The 17,166-nt window shown below is 48.0% G+C and overlaps 1 protein-coding gene across 3 annotated transcripts in view; it reads right to left on the bottom strand.

Moving 5' to 3' along the window:
* Positions 1 to 17,166, bottom strand: part of LOC119436605 (discoidin domain-containing receptor 2-like) — a 254,289-nt gene that overhangs the window by 7,310 nt on the left and 229,813 nt on the right. For 2 of the 3 annotated variants that reach the window (XM_049658987.1, XM_037703508.2), the window contains exons 5-11: positions 15,451 to 15,598; positions 8,795 to 8,974; positions 7,777 to 8,118; positions 3,320 to 3,564; positions 2,225 to 2,378; positions 1,235 to 1,398; positions 120 to 272 (exon numbers count right to left, since the gene is read on the bottom strand). In XM_049658987.1, the coding sequence (XP_049514944.1) occupies positions 120 to 272; positions 1,235 to 1,398; positions 2,225 to 2,378; positions 3,320 to 3,564; positions 7,777 to 8,118; positions 8,795 to 8,974; positions 15,451 to 15,598 (1,386 nt within the window). The remainder of the gene's footprint in view (positions 1 to 119; positions 273 to 1,234; positions 1,399 to 2,224; positions 2,379 to 3,319; positions 3,565 to 7,776; positions 8,119 to 8,794; positions 8,975 to 15,450; positions 15,599 to 17,166) is intronic. The other variant, XM_037703509.2, reaches the window with a different exon arrangement.

Raw genomic sequence — 17,166 nt, 5'->3', positions numbered from 1 at the left:
CACAATTGACCACTTTATTATTCTTTAATGAGAATAACAACGTTCATGTGAGTCGATAAAAATAAAAACGTTCATGTGAGTCGATAATTAATGCGTCTGAAGACCATGCCGCAACGCACCTCTCCGAACTGCCCCTCGCCGAGTTTCTCAATGAAGCGGATTCTGTGCCGGGGCACTTCCCGCACGGGCGGTAGTGTTGCGCCTCCAGAATTCTCGTCGGCCGATGACAGGTCCAGCGTCGGCACAGAGTAAACGGTGTTGCCGCTCACACCCTGAAAGCGACAACGGGAAGTTATCAGCCTTCTCAAGCACCTGCGACGCAGAATTCCCACGCAATAACGGTTCACGCAAAGCTTTCTTACGGCTACCCCATCGATAACATAACAACGTCAGCACAAGTACAAAGAGCGCATTTGTTGGTTGACGAAACATACGCATAAATGTAGTTTGTGAAACATTATTACATATATATTCGCCATAAAAGCACAACTGATATTGAGTTTGCACCAGTGGAACGTAATGAAGCAATGTACCCTACTATGGTTTCTTTATGTAGATAGGGACACAGCTGGTAACTTTTTTTTCTTTTTTGTGGCGCCGTTATTTGTGCACGGTTATTTGAGCACGGCTTACTCTCATCTCTCTCTGAGTTAATTGCTGAGAATGCAAGGCCATGTTTGGTCACATACCAGGCGCCAAGATGACAAGGTCTAACCAGCCCTACCGTTTTCGTTTATATATTGCCTTCCACTGTTAGACGCGGCCAAGGGTGATTTTTATGCTCTTTTGTTTAGCTTTTGCTTGTTTATTTTTTTTATTCTTAAAGCCATACAGATTTGTTCCAATTGCTTGTATTATCTCACAGTTCTATAAATGTCGTCTGTGATTAAATTTCTCGTCTTCGCTCGCAATTTATAACGTCACCCTGTGAAGCGTGCTTTTCCACATAAAAGATCACAATGTGGTGAAGCTACAAGCGTGCGGGCTAGGGCAGAGCATGACGCTTTTGTACTGGAGTTGGGGCTGGCAATGAATAAATCGTGACTGTGAGTGCGCATAAAGGTTACCAAACCTAAGGATAAACGCGAACATCCTAAGAAAGCGGAAGTCCCGTTAAGAAGAAAAAATAGGGGCAATGGTGTGTACAAAGCTTACTTCAATTTACCTGGAAGCAGAAATGTTTGCATTGTGCCTAAAAGCAGGCTAGAAAATTCAGGCGAGAAATTCCAGTTACCTGTATGTTGGGCAAGCTTACGACGACGTCTGTGGCGGCGTAATACTGTTCAGTGGCAGGCGGGGGCGGCGGCTTCGTCTGGGGAAACGGCGACGACTTGTGCGAGCCCAGCACGGGGCTCTTGTTCATGTCAGGCACCGCATACTCGCGGGACGTTGTCGATTCTGGAGAAAAGGAACAAACAAAGAACGTTAAACGAGTGCAGTCGGAAACACGTCTTTGTTAATCAAGGGTCAGCGCCACCTGTGTGTGGATGGCAGAGTAGGCTTGTACAATTGGACCAGTTTTGGGTAAAGCGTCAGTGGCAAGACAGAAGACATGTTCGTCCCAGAGCTACTGCGCATAGCTTCATCTGTATCAGAAGACAAAGTTGCTCTAAAAGCAAAGGTTTCTAACACACTAGGCAAGTTTCAAATTACCCATAGTGGGCTACGAACTAAGTTGTGATCTGGATTTACCATTCTTCTTACGGCAACAACTGGATGTCATGAGAGCATAGCTAGTGACCAGCGCCAAATTCGGACAAGGACATAGACAAGACGAAGATTGGCGCCAACTTCCAGCTGACGTTTGGTTATTAGGTGCTCGGCATACATGCAGTCAGGTGAAACGGCAATGTCAAACATTTCAAGTGTCTAGATATTTACCGAACATTGAAAGAAAAATATTCGAGCTAGAAAATAATGTATCATCCCAGTCGCTTCCCGCGTGTGCTGCCAACTCACAACAGCTTTTTGTCATGCTGGTACGTGTCTGTCAGAATTTCTAACTTTGAACATTCGACATAAGTGTTTCATAAGTTTTATTTTCAGATTTTTCGTCCTGTTTGTTACGTCAAAGAAAAGGACTGTACTGAAATGCATTGTGAATGCAGCACGGGGTGTAAAAAATATATCAAAGAAATATAATTGAATTTACTTCATAATTTTTGGTCGTTTTCAACTGTGTAAGCTTAAACAATGCAGAAAATACGGTGACTGAAGTTCTTACCGTTACTGTAGGTTCCTGGGTAGATGGGCTTAAAATCTTGAGGTTCGTGGTACAGCAGCTTGTCAGGGTCTGGGTCTTCAAGGGCGACCTGGCCATAAAGATTCCCATTAGCTTCCCGTGCCACGTACTGGGGGGAATAGGCTAACGCAAGATCCTGCAAAAGACAGCCGGGCCATGCACTCAAGTCAGGCTAGACCACTGGAGCGAAATTCAACATTGACTCGCACTATCTTCTCGTCACATATTAGCATTCAATAGGCAAAAACTCAACGAGAGTATGTGACGAAGAAACAGTAAAAAAAAATGCGTTAGTGGTCCCACGAATTTGGTATTTCTGTAAGTAATTTTATTGCTGAATTGCTAAACCTGCACTAGCCAACAGGCTCTGAATGCCTTAAAGGCCATGTGAAAGGGTTCGCGTTGGAGGCCTTGATGAAGCATGTGTATAATGCAGCATACAGCTACAAAGCAGAGGTCGAATGCATTGTAAATAACCCCAGTCACGCCTCCAGAAACCGCCTGAAATGTGAAAGTCACATTTTGGATCAAAACATTTGTGGAACCAGTGTTGCCGATTCGCTTCCCACCACGGGCTTCGCTGCGAGCGCAGCGCAACAGCCGACACAAGCGCCACTACGTCACTTCCCGAATGCGGTATCAGGATCAGGTTGGTTGAGGGATGGCTCATTGTGTGAAGTTCCGGCAGCACAGTGAACTCTGACGTTGCCGGTTACGCCACAGTGCTTTGTCCCCTATTACACCGTAAAGAAGCAGCGTTTCTCGTCTTGCGCTGTGGTGAGTTCAATCGCTAGTTCCAGTTTTCGCACGACCTTTCCTCCTGCCATAGCGCTGGCAATGCAAAGACCGGCGAAAAACACTGGCACTGGCGTTGCCGTGGCGCGTGATTGTGGTGTAGCATGTCGCGCGCAATGAAACAGCAGCAGCTGAAATCGTTTTGTTTTGCTCAAGCCCCGAACGGTGAGAATACGTAACGTATTACTTTATCTTCCCAACGCATCCGAAGCAGACTACAGCGGGAGCTGGCGCTTAGCGCGATACTATATTTACGTGTAGGGTTTGTTTCCCATTGCTCACCTTCATGTTGATGGTGACGCGGCTGTCGAGCGGCTTGAGGATGGCATGTGGCGTGCTGTGCTTCCGGCGCCTGTTGCGGGCCACGATGACGAATATGACCAGCACGAGGAGCAGGATGACGGCGGCCAGCACACCGATGACCAGACCCACGTACTGCTTGGACATGGGGTCCTCGCTCATGGCTGTGCTCACGATCGGGGGCGCCGCGGGGGCCTCCTCCTCGCTGAAGTTGCCCACGGCAGGTACTGCGAGAACGCCGAGGCATGATGGGATTATTTCGCGAGCCCCCTGCTTCCATCATCAACCCACCCACCCGACCGAACAGCAAGCTCGGGCTCGTCGTAAGCAAACCTTTAGAAGGTCAATTTTGCTGCAAGGCAGGTCGCGCAAATGCGTCTGACAGGCACTAAATGTCAATCGCAAGTAATATAGTTGGCTCAAAACCATGATGAAACTTTCCCTTTGATAACTTTTTATTATGCGGTAGGTCGCGGTTTTCCATCACGACAAGCAAAGGGCACGCTTCAAAAGTGGTGCAGCTTTAAAGGTCGCGTAGCCTAACCGCCAGGCCTCGCTCGGCTGGATCAATGAATGTTGGTGGCCCGGGGATGGACTTGCTTTTACCTGAAGAGTGCAAATCCTGAATCGTGGGTGCACGGAGAACGCGCCCGTATTATAGGTTTGTTCTTTGCTGGCTTCGATTGCTCGTGCCCGTTTCTATACGTCTCACACCACCCCGGCTGAATAGAGTTTGAAAGCGCCCCAATTTAATTACTGCGCAGCGCGCGCTCAGATTAATTTTCTTTCCTGTAGCCACAGACGTAGTTCCTAAAGAAAATCCAACGCGTAGGTCCGTCGAATGGACTAGGAGCCCAAGATGCGCTTATAGGGATCGATCTTCTGTGAGACGACGCTGCCTGCGTCACGTCTGCGGCCAACTTTTTGGACGCGCAGAGCAAATGCGCAGTCCTGGTCTTTTCTCGGCAACGATTTTCCTTGACTAGAGAGTAAAAGGAAGGAAGTTCACCAGGACAGAGTCCTGCTGGCTACAGGGAAGGATAAGAAGGGGGAACTGTCGTCCTTCTCTGACAAGGAGAGGAAAAGAAAGGAAGAAAGTGGGGATGTTAACCAGAAAAGCGTCCGGTTGGCTAGCGTTCGCAGCAACGTATACATATAGGTAAAAAAGAACTACTGCCGTGTCATTAACGGAGCAATAATTTTTTGACGTCAGATACGATCTGATGTTTTTCTATCATGGCAGTATAACTCAAAGCATGTGTAAAGAACATACGGTACATAAATTTAACAGGAAATCAGAAATCATGCGGATTGTTAACATGTGTTAACGGACCCGCCGGGGTGGCTCAGTCAGCTAAGGCGTTGCGCTGCTGAGCCCGAGGTCGCGGGATCGAATCCCGGCCCCGGCGGCCGCATTTCGATGGAGGCGAAATGCAAAAACGCCCGTGTGCTTGCGTTGTAGTGCACGTTAAAGAACCCCAGGTGGTCGAAATTATTCCGGAGCCCTCCACTACAGCGTGCCTCATAATCAGAACTGGTTTTGGCACGTAAAACCCCAGAAAGAAGAACATGTGTTAACGGCGCAGGTGTGTCGAACCGCGCGGGCTGCGATACATTGAAGTAACGAAAGCTGACTTAGATACGCTCAATATAGATATGCTGAAGTAACGCAAGCTGCTTTGCAAAAGTACTTATTACTGCTGAAAATCGCGAGCCACTTTCTCGCGAGAATACATCATGCCCTTTTTTCTCGTCCTATATGGCGTATTTTCGTAACGCCGCATTAAATTAGAGAATAGCGAATAGAATACGCGCGACTCGCACCATTTACTTATCTTCTGGCGCTATGTAGTTGCGAACGTTGTACTTAAACTATAATTATAAAAACACCCTAATTTTGAGAACAAAATAGGCAGCGTGATTAAGAAGTGATTGAGGTAAAAAAATATACAAAAAAAAAACGTCTGTGTATCCTAGCAGTCTTTTTTTTTGTATACTTAGTTCCTGTGTGGAGTTGCGCGCACAGCTAGAAACCGATGGGGAGAGAAAGCGAAGTGACGAACGAAAAATTAAAGAAAGAAAGAAAAAATGACGTCGTGACGCGACATGCGGATGCGTTGAAATTTTTGCTCAAAGTTTACGCCGAGGCGTCAGAGATGCCGTCGCAACGCTCGATTACTCATGGCGCCCTCTCGGTTCCTTGCAGATCGACAGCAGCTTTTCGCAAATCGCTGAGCCGAGGCCTGAGCTAGGGTTGATGGCGCTGCGCGCGCAGTGGAATCGCCGAGGAAAACTTCGATTAAACTCTTCCGCTCGCACCGATCGGCGTGCGAGGCGAAAAGTTACAAAAGCATCCATCTGGCGTTCCGGGGTAAACGTTTCCTCTTTTTTTTTTCGAATCGATAGAGAAGAGCTTGGCTTTCGAGCGGGCCCGCTCGAACAACATGCGTGCTCCACACACTGAAGGTTGTTTTCTTGTATAAGCTTCACGTCTGCTAACGGAAAGTTTTTAGCATCGCAATGTGCGATGTGCGAAAAGGGTTAAAAAAGAAAAAAAAAAAGAAAGAAGAAAAACGTGGTTACGGGAGCGAACCAACATTCTGGCAAACTTTATTTTCTTTTTCTTTTTCTTTTTTTTTTTAAGGATGGCAAGCAAGGTAACAGTGAAAAACTCAGCATGTATATATATACCACGAACATACAATATAGTTTATTTGCGTCTCTTTCCAACCGCCAATGTTATACTGACTCCTTGGTGTTTCTTGTTTTCTTTTTTTCTAAATACTTCGAATGACTGGTATCTGCTTTCCAGGTCGAAGACAGCTTTGTTACCAAGTTTTATTTTGATCGATCTTACATGCAATTTCAGTCAAGGACAATCATCAAAGGCATCACCGGTTCGTACAAAATATAACGAAAATGAACAGCACCTGATTCTTAGTTTACAGTTCGAGCTCCTTTTCAGGGGTAGTAAAAAAAAAAACCATGCGAATATGCGATGTGGCTCTTGTGAACTCTCTATTCGAAAATGAGAAAGCGAAGGCCATGGTAGGCATCATGTAAATCACAAGAAAGCCGCGTGACACCGCAACTGCTTTTGAGTAAGTGAATTAAGTAAGAGTTTATTTGTATAGTAAAGACAAGGCTCGGCAAGAAATTGCACAATTACGTGCGAGACCTTCACTTTCTTCATGTGTGTCACTTGGACTTCTCACCTTCAATTAGGGCGATCTAGGGGACAACTATAAGGTAAAGCCTACGAAATGTCGCAGTTTAGTCGCACTGGCAGAAATGTTTATTTTACGATAAAATATTCCAAACTTGCTTGAGAACATTTGCAAATAAAAATTAAGACTTTTGTTCTTCAGCATTAGCCATAATGTTGTAGCATCGCATAGCCGGAACGTGCTCGTGTGAAGGCTACAGACCGACGGAGGGGACACTTGGACGCCTCGTGCGCAATCGAGTGCGTTTCAAACGCGAATGCTCTTTCACGTAATTATCTGCATGTATGAAGCGCGCAGCCCACGTGCCCTCCTTAAAATATTATGACATTGCAAAAAAATGTATTTAGTCAATGTGCATGTCCACCTGGATGACGTGTGATGAAACTTTTTTTTATCTGATGTATGATAACAAGGATACATGGAACGGCGCAGTGACTTTTAAAAGGCTACTAAGCAACGGACCTTCTTCGGTTAAAGACCAGAGCACATTCGTGCATGCATGGATGAAAACAAAGTAGGCACTAGATGACTGCACATGAATGACCAAGTATTGCTGCCCCGAACCTGACCAATTTCACGCACTTGAAGAGTAAAGAGTTGAGTGAAAGAAAAGGCCATGCCAACCGTTCGTCAGCGCGAGTCGTTGCAGAGGTACCTGTACCTGTATTTTTTAACGAACACGCTCTTCGCTGGTCCCCAACCATTGAGAATACGCCTCCAGCTGTACGATGGTAGAGAGAGCTGGGATAGCATGGCACGCACCAGAGTAGGGCACTTCCCACCGTTCAACCAGATAGTTGCTGAGGCGCTGTAGTATGCACCGAAAACTACCGCAGCGTGAGCACTGACACAATTTGAGCATGACGCACAGACCCCGTCACGGATGTCTAAAGCGTGGAAGCAGCGTGGTTCTGCGTGCGTTGGCAACTGCTACCGGATGCTTCTAGGCCTATTTATTTTGCTCGCCTTTCGATTTCAGCATCCTTCATCATCACGTGCCCGTTCGCGCGCTGCGAATCTTCGCGACTCGCTAGCGAGCAGTTTGTCTACTCGAGAGCCTGCGACCTTAGCCTGTACACCAAGTCATGCCTTTCAAGGTGACTATGGGGTGTCCACCATATGTGCTTCTTAAGCTAGCCGATAATATCGACGAATGAGCGCGTGGTCAGGCAGCTTCGCCCCTAAGGGCGGGAGGTAAAGGAGGTTTCTTACCGGAGGTAAAGGAGACCTCGCTGAGGAGCAGCCACTTGGCAGCGAACTCCAGCTGCAGCTTGACGAAGCGGCCCACGTGGTTGTGCAGCCGGATGGTGACGTTGCGCGTCTTCTCGTTGAACAGGCCCGGCATCAGGTTGAAGTGCTGCGGTTCGCCCAGGTAGTGCTTTCCACCCACGCTGAACGACAGTCGCGCCGCGCGAAACGGCTGAACGTCGCGGGTGTGCATGTTGTTGCAGTGCAGGAACACGGCCGAGAAGTTTCGCACCGTGTCGAACTCGAAGACCAGCTCGAGCGGCTGAGAGTGCAGCGAGTCGTTGCGCCAGCCGACCCACTCGTACCCTGCGCAAAGGAAAACAACGTCAAGTGCACGAAAGGGGGAAATTTTCGCTCACCAGAAAGTAGCACAAAGGTACAAAGGGAACCCACGAGCGCAGCTGACTACCACTGCTGACCGCCGTTCGGGTGACAGCAGAGTGCGCTAGACAGATGCGACGCGGTCAACAGTAAGTTCCTTTTCTTTCTTTTTTCCTTCTTTATTTTATTTACTTAAATAGACAACTAATTACACGTACCACAGCTAGAAATCGATACACGTAACATATGGTAATGTAATGTTACCTTCAGCACATCGTTCTCTAAATAGCTACCGCACCCTTCGATATGGATATTAGGGCCGGTCTCCGCCAGTGTATGTCAGACTTTACTGAAAACAGCGAAGTAAGTTAGGCACACTTTAGTTGTGGCGGACAAGTTTTTCGCCAAACTATTCAGTCGCTGAAGTCTCCACGGCAACATGACTTGGCCACTTTATTTATTTATTTTGCTAGAGAGGAAGCGTCAGAAAATTATAAACATCCTCAAATAAAAGTTTTAGGAACAACGGATGTTACACAGTCTGTACTCAATTAATTGTGCTCACGTTCATTGACTACATGCCGGACACATAGTCTATCTCTCTACAAATGACACATACGGGAGGTTCCCGTTCACTCATTAAAGGACTAATTTTGTGTACCTTTGCCGTATCCCGAAACATCGAGCTTGAAGTTCTCGCTGCCCGCGACGCCGTCGGTGAGCTGTCCGAGGCCGCCGTGCAAGTAGCTGTCGTCCTTGATGCCGTCGTAAGTGGCGTCGGACAGGTCGACGTCCGTTCCACGGCGCTCACCTTGTGGTATTGAGTAGGACAGGATTCCCTCTGCAAACGTAAAATCCAGACCCAATAAATCGTAATAAGTATGGCTTTTGCATGCAATAAGTATGGCAAAAGCATGCGTGACCGGCTTCACTATCGCGCCAGCGAAGTGACCAGCAAAGATTCCCGCAGTTACAGCACTTCACATTTCGTTTTAAGACGCCTGGTCCCTCATAAAACGTCCGATGAAATTGAACGAGCATGCTCATTTATCTCCTGAGCATTACTTATCTGTGAAACATGCGACAACTTTCCCAGGTTCACCAACTGATCACGATAATTCAGAAATTCCTTATTTTTTCCGGCGATAGAACAGCGGTAGCAGGTATCTGTTAAATAAATAAAAGTTGAAGTGGCAAGACTTGATTTACAGGGCTCTTTTCTTGGTAGGTTAAGGAAAAGTGCACCTCCGCCACGTATAGCTATAGAGAGGGGGCAAAACGCCGAAGTGCTGATGACTTCACTTTTTTTTTTTTTTTTTTGAAACATGAAAGGCTCGCAAGTCCTCACAATGGCTTGAGATAGGAATCAGCAGAGAGGCACGCTTTGCAGCCTTGCTCGCAATGGTTCAGTGTTTGTGAAAAGAAACGGAAACCCTGCGCGCATGTTGGCAGCTGGCTCCGGGACGCCTTGTTAACTTATTGTTTCATCCGCAGCGATGTTTGAAGTCACTACACGTTAGGGCGAATTTTCGGCAACACCTCCACAGATTTCTATAGCACCATGAGTTCCAAGAGTGCTGAAGGACGCAAACAGAACACAGCGGCACAAAGGCCGTGCACGATTTCATGTAGAATTGGAAGCAGGGGCATGGAAATGAGCGTTCTATATAAAGGCACTATGTGATAGCAAGCTCATCGTATCGTGAAGCTTCCAATGTACAACGGAGAGAGAAAGCACGTTTCATGCGCGCGGAGGCCGATATATGACGCATCGTGTTATTCTTGCGCGGCGCTAGCCGCCCTCTTCACGCCAGGCTAGTCCGCGCGATGTACTTGTCGGTGCCGGGGTGGTGGGCCACCGTATCAGTTGGTCGGAGAGGCGCGCGCCGTGCGAACTTATCTCCGATCGGTCGTCGAACCCCCTGCGGAAAAGGCGTTTTATTGTCGATCGACGTAAATGCCGCCACTTCTTTGGGCTGTCTGTCACCCCTCCCACACTGTATATAGTGAACCACCGAACTCGCAGCAACAAGGGCTTCGCGCAAAGCGGTCGCAGACGTCGCTGAGCGGCGGAAGTGGCTCCTGGCGGCAGCAGCAGCAGCCAAACCGTTGCCCAAGGGGTTGAGAGCTTTCTTGTTTACGCTGCCACAGGGTCCCCCCCAGCAGCGCGAGTGAGCGGGCGCCAACTATTTCAAGCGTGCGCGCCGTGGTTCATCAAGGCTGGGATGAAAGCCCGCGGCAGCCGAGATTCTCACGAAGTGCGGGGACCTATGGCGAGCCTCACGTGAGCAAACACAAACCCCGGAAGCAGCCGGCGACGCAGCAGCGAGCGGTGGCGGTGACTGCTGCCTGCGTCGCGGGGCCACGGCACGACAGATCTCGGCGACGCTCGCTCGCGCGCGCTAGAGCGCTTTCCTGGACCAGGCCGGCCGCCGTGAGAGCGCCGGCGTCGCGCGAGCTTTGTTGATTCGAGACAGCGCTCGCGGCGACAGCCCTCAATTTCTCCGTCGCGGTCGCCGAGAAGACGAGGGGAGGTTGCAAGAACGATACGCGCCCGGCTGCAGCGACGAAAGCTGCCGGGTGAACCGTTAGCAGTGGCCAGCGTCGCGCAGGATCGTCGAGAATTGGAAAGCAAGAACGCAGTGGCGGCCGCAAAGTGACACCTGGCGGAATTGGCCGTCGTGACAACCGTGTGACACCTGCCAAGAAGCAAACAAAACAGCCCCTCTGATTACTTTTATTTATCTATTTATTTATTTACTTTCAAAGAGAAATACCTGTTTTATGGAATTTGGGTGCCCCTCGTAATTAAGGTTGCGTATAAACGTGCTATGTGATCATGTCTAATTTGGTCGCGAGAACACGTGCATTAAATATTAAGGCAACAAATGTAAGAGCTCTTGGTATTCGGCAGTTGAATAATATTGTAACGGTATTTCGAGGAGTGAAATACAATAACTGTTTTATTAAGGGCGAACTTGTGCCCTGAAACTAATTATGTATACACGAAGAGTTTTCAAGAACGTTCCACACGAGCGTCTCTGCGCCGAACGCACTTCTTCCTCTTCTCCCCGTGATGGTCCGCGCCACTGTCTCGTGCGCGTGCACGAGCGGCATACATTGCGCCACCCCACGAAACCAAGCAGGCGCGCGAGACGTAGCAGACGCGCTTTTGACAGAGTGGCTCGCTGGCTACCGTTGTAGAATACATGCTTAGGAGCAGACTTGCGGCAATATTATGACTTGTTTTAATTTACGTAAAACCATTACCGCTCTTCATATATGGCAAGCTTCAACCGTTACATAATTTCTACCTTCATAAGCCGAAACTTACAAATTTTAGAAACCACACTACAGCGCTATCGCCTCAGCTTTGATTCACCCACGACAATCCGTGAGTTTCTCGTGCTTTAATTTGATGGCTTAACAGCGACCAAACTCCGCCGCGCTCTGAAGATGCTGGTAAACACAACAGTCTGAAACTTGCTTTCGACCAAATACTCTACAGTGTAGCACTGTTTATTCACAGGGGCGCAAGTAACACAGACAAACGTTTTCGGCCTAGACACCACCCATAGAGGATGTCAGGAACTCAGAGCGCATTTTAATAAGGTGCGCATGAGAGGGCCGATGTAAAATAGAACAGATTACAAGCATGTAACTGATAACAAACAAAAAAATGTCACAGTTTCGCCCTAAGGGCGAAGCAATGAATGCGATAGCAACACAGCAATGTCATACGAAGTAAGGTGAGCGGCTTTGGTAGCAACAACACGCAGAACTGTTGTCGACGCCATCGGCGTTTTGCCCGCGTTCGCGCAAAATGCGTGCGGCGTTGGTGACTGTTGCCGGAGCCTCTGATATAAATAGGCATTTGGTGCCGCAGCTAAACGTCGTCTCCCTTCCCTCCCCCTCCCCCACGGCCTCTCGCGCGTCGAAAGAAGGCGCGTTTGCTCTACATATATGATGATTGTAAAGGAGGAAAGAGACGCCTACTTCTGCAGCCCTTAAGGAAGCACGGCGCAGAACGCGCGTTTGTTCTCCGCCGTGCGTTCACTCGCCGTGAAAGAGCGCGTCCCTCGCTCCCTTTCACTCGCACATACAGCGTTCGGCGGCGCGCGGCGACGATTTCATCTCGATTGACGTCATACGGAACCTCACGGCGACGGCGACGGCGACGGCGACGCCGACGGCAGAAATCTGCTTTTGAGTGTCCATATAATTGCTATCGCAATAAAAGTACCAAAGAGCACCAGTTCCGGCATGCAAACTATTGGTCTTTCGGCTTGATGCCTAAGCGCAATTTACCTTTCTCCTGCGCATGTCAGTGAAACCACGTGGGGAAAAAACGCTCCGAGTATGCCGTCCTCAGTCACTAGTATATAGCATGTCAGGTGAAAGGCACAGAGGTTAACCAGAAACAAAGTCCGGTTTGTCTGCATTAGTCCGCGCCTTCTGTAAGGTGCCTCATTCTACGGGAATTCGCGGTAAGCGCCATCGCAGCCGCGAAGCGCGGCGCCCTTCGCGCTCAACACGCTGCACGAGCTACAGCACTGCCACATAGCGGCGAGTGAGCGTAAAAGGGGGCAAACATTCACGAGAAGAACAGAAACGACCTTTTCCTTCGCGGTGCCACGGGGAGGTCGCCGCTAATCAAAGCGCCTTTTTCGGGGCGTTCCCCGCTCCTCCGTCGACTTAATTGCCGGACGCCGTAACATTCTTATCGAGTCATTACGCCATGCATCTCTATCGCGCGCTCATAGGCCTAACGTCGTCGCCAAAATGAGCACGCAGCACTCGGCAAGCGCGGCTTTTTACTCTTCTTTTCTTTTCCTTTTTTTACCTCGCGCCCTAGCTCGCAGATTTATTACGCTTCGCACCGTTCCACCCGTGGTGGGGAAGCGTATAGCGCGAGAGCGACCGCGGTGCGAGGTATACCCGGCGCATGCAGGCAAAAACATCGCCGTGTGTGGCGCGCGCGCGCGTGTGGAAGGTCCCTCGTCGAGGCTTTCACGAATCGATGACTTTTGCCGTATACGCGTCCTGTAGATGTACATTCGAAGCAGCGCGCGTGTAAGGCTCTTTTCTTTGCTTACTTATATCTCGCGGCGGGTTGCATTAATGAACACGTTACTTGGGCCTGAGCGGAGCAAATTATACGAGGCCCCCAGTTCATGCGGAGGCTGTGGTCAATCACGCAGACTTGCCTAGCTCTTGCGAGTCCAGAACCTTCGTCGACTTCGACTTGCTTATAAAAGTCTGATCTCTGCTTCGCTGTTTGTATTCCCCTCCCGCTCTTCCTTTTTTTTTTTTGTCCTTTGTTTCTTTTTTTTTTTTTCTGGGTGGTGATGTTAACGCTGGCCCGTTTATAGCAAGCATACGCGTGGAACGCAGTCGTTAGAACGCGGTGCTTAGATTACCACTTTCAATATGTTCACCTGTCGGTTATGTATGACTTGCCTTTTCAAAGCGATAACTTTCTTTAGCTCTTTCCCCCACTTTGCAGTTTGTATGTATGTTTCTGTCTGGCCGTTTATGTGACCTCGAGGGTGACCTATATAGGGTGTCCCACGTAGTTTGAGCCAAACTTAAAAAAAAAATTGCAAATGCCAGGTAACTGGACAGAATCGAGGTAATGTTGTTTTGCGTCGCTTGGAGATACTCAGATTATACTTTGCATTCTGCTTAATTACATAACTAGTCACAATTAATTAATCGACTTCTCTAATATTGTAACTAGATGAAGTTTCAATGAAAACAATTGCAGAGCAATATGCAAAACTCCCGATACAGCTAATACGTGCTACATAAAAGTGTTTTTTCCAAGCGTGAAAGAAGCCTGCGAACACACGCGAAGTGCCTCGAGCGGCCAGTCGCGCAGCAATTTTACGTCTATTAAATCTTTCGTGTGTATAAAATCTAACACCATGGTTGCAAATTAGACAATTGAGAAAGCCCAATAAAATTTTAAAAAAGAAAAACATTTTAGTAATGGCGAACTCATGAGCAATAAGGTGCAAACAAGATAAGTACACACACCACGAGTTAGCATTCTTAATGGGAAGATAAAATACATAAAGCTTACTGCGAACCATAGCCGAAGCGTGGCAATGAAGAGGCACGAAATCGGGCGTGCCGGCGCACTTATAAGGCGCCCATGAAGAAAGAAGCCGGCGAGCAGTACGCTATACGCTCCGGCTACATTACGCACTCGCATTCCCGCGATACGATGCCAAATTAATTTTGTTCTCCCTCTGGAGCAGACATGGAAGCCCAGAAGAAAGCGAGACCGGGTGCCGAATGCGTGGGAAATTTAATTTGAACAATCCCCCGGATTAGCAATACGACGACGACGGGAAGGGTCGAAAAAAAAAAAAAAGGGGGGGGGGGGGGAGCCCATAAGGGGGCGGTGTTCGCAGTGCGCTAATCCTGCGCTGCAGGTCGGAGCTAGGCACCCTAACAAGAGCGGCAATCTACTTGTATATTTGCCCTTCCTACAATACTGTGCGGCCGGGAGCAGCAAAATGAAGTAGATCTAAGCTGCGCGCGATTCTCTTCCCAAGACGTTTTTCTTTCCTGCCGAGCGAGACTCCCACTCTCAGTACAATTGCAGTGACACCTTCGAGGTCGTCGCAACGGTGGTGGTTGGCGTAACTAAAGAAAGATACGAGTATACCAAACGAGATTGCCCGCCGTGGCTTGACGGGACAGGCGGCTCACTTCCTAGACCTCGTTACCGCAAGACATGTGCTGGGGAAAAGACTCCGTGGCATTTGCGCCCGACTTTACAGATATACTGCGAAACTCCAAACAGCGGCCTGCTGGCGGCTCAGTTGCCTCGAATAGATGATGATTGAAATAATAATAGCTCAGGACATCAGGTTTGTGTCCGTGAAGATTAGAACATGCATTGTCATCTGATTAGTATTCTTGTTTTCTCTCCTTTTTGTATAGTTATCTGTATTTTTAGCCCCTCCCCTCTGTAATGCTTCATTGTAAGCCCTGAGGGTACTATAAATAAATAAATAAATAAATAAATAAACACAAGCTATAGACACATCAATTTCTTAACCACCGAAACAACGGCAAAGAATGCCTAGGGTTTTTTAAATATATATATATATATATATATATATATATATATATATATATATATATTTGCGTTTAGACACTTTTCAAAACCGATAGTTTCTATATTTCGTTTTCCGTCCTTTCGGTGACACATCGTACAGGATGAAATATTTTCCTCGAAATACGTTCCGCGAGTTTTTTTTCCCAGCCCGCCAGGTATACAGACGCAGTGAGGCGTGTACTCACGCGTCCAGGGGCAGCCGTAGAGCTCGATGCGCATGCAGACCGTGCGCAGGATGCTGCTGTAGGGCACCACGCGCACCTTGGAGGCGATCACGGGCGGGTCCAGGGTGCGCCGCACCTCCGTGTACGTGTTGGTGTTGCCCTCGAAGATCTGCGAGCCAGAGGCGGCGCGACGAGGCGCCAGGAAGCACTTACTCACACTGACGGCAGTGGGGGGGGGCCCGTAGCGCGTGACGTTTATGGCCCACTCGTGGCGCTCATTATGCGCCGCCACTTTTTGCAAGTTCAATGCGAACCCCCTCTCCGCCACTTACACTCGGACGTCTCTTAGCGAGCGCGCGCGCCGGCGCCCACCGCCGATCCGCGACGCGGAGTTAGCGGACGTGGGGCGCGAGGAAACGGCGTGTGAATGCGTGGGTGACGAGATACTACGCAAGCAACATCGAGTGAATGAACTTCTCTTACTTTTGGCACTAACCCTTCTGCTCGGAAGGGGGGAAAAAAAAAAACTGCGAGCGTTTTGAATCGCCGGTCAAAACCGTCGTCCCCGTCCAGCTACATTGCGTCGTCGAGAACTGCTGAGGGCCTCCACGAGAGGTGAATTTTCGAAAAGGTGCGAACGGAGTACCTTTAAGCATGTGTTGTAAGAAACGACAAATAAAAACAACAAGAAAGACAAGGGAAAAAAAACACCATAAAGAAGCTAATGTACACACACATCCGCGAAAGCTTTCGAAGTGTGGGAGACGAGACAAAACGAAAACTCCTTCGGAGCCAGTGAGTCCACCAGATAACTTAAAAGATCAGTCAATCTCTGCGAGCCTATGCCTCCTATTTATAGGCCACCAAACGTATCTGCGCGGAATTTTTGCTTTCAGACACCTCCCCTTCTGAAAACGTTTGCGGTCAAGTCAACACTATACCAGATGACCATTTTTAAGTGTTTCACAATTTTTTTAAAATCATCTGTGGCAGACAGCATAATTATTGTCCTTGAGCTGGAATATTCAGAGGCGGACATTACTTGTACGAGAAACCGAAACACATATTTAACCAGTTAGCAAAAATTAATTAATGAACATCTTAATTATTTTACGGCACATATTGCAATTTACGAATCGTAGCTGGCGAGCTTGCAAGGCGTATTCACTTAGAATTAATTTATAGGATCACACTAGTTTCGAGATATTCATTGCCAAAGTGTGCGATGAAACAGATGAGCGTTCCAGTTACTTTTGTGCTTCAATGCACAAAATAGCGCTTTATTGAAAAAGTACGTGGAGCAATAGTGCCTCTTTACCACCAGTTTGATGGCGCACATCTGGGAACCCGTGCCATCCTTAAATTTGTTCCAAATGAATATGCCTTGCAATAGCATTCACTAGAATTCGTAAATTGCAATATGTACCGTAAAGTTATTAACTAAAAAGTTCATTAGTGAATTTTCAATAATTAGTTGATTACGTGTTTTGATTTCTCGTCCAAGTAATGTCCGCCTCATTGAATAATCCAGCTCAAGGACAAGGTGATTTTTAAAAACTCTGTAAAACTTAAAAATGATCACCGCGTATATACATAATATTCTTTCTCATTCGGTTTCATCTATTAGTCCGGCCTTATCATATACAGCTAAAACGTAGAGGAAGAAAATCCTGTTCGAGCTAATCAACAAGTCTTCTAAGGTGCGCTGCTGTACATCTACTGATGTGCCTTAACGAC

This window comes from Dermacentor silvarum, chromosome 1 (assembly GCF_013339745.2).
Source record: "Dermacentor silvarum isolate Dsil-2018 chromosome 1, BIME_Dsil_1.4, whole genome shotgun sequence".
Taxonomy (NCBI): Eukaryota; Metazoa; Arthropoda; class Arachnida; order Ixodida; family Ixodidae; genus Dermacentor; species Dermacentor silvarum.
This window is presented reverse-complemented; position numbering and strand designations above follow the sequence as displayed.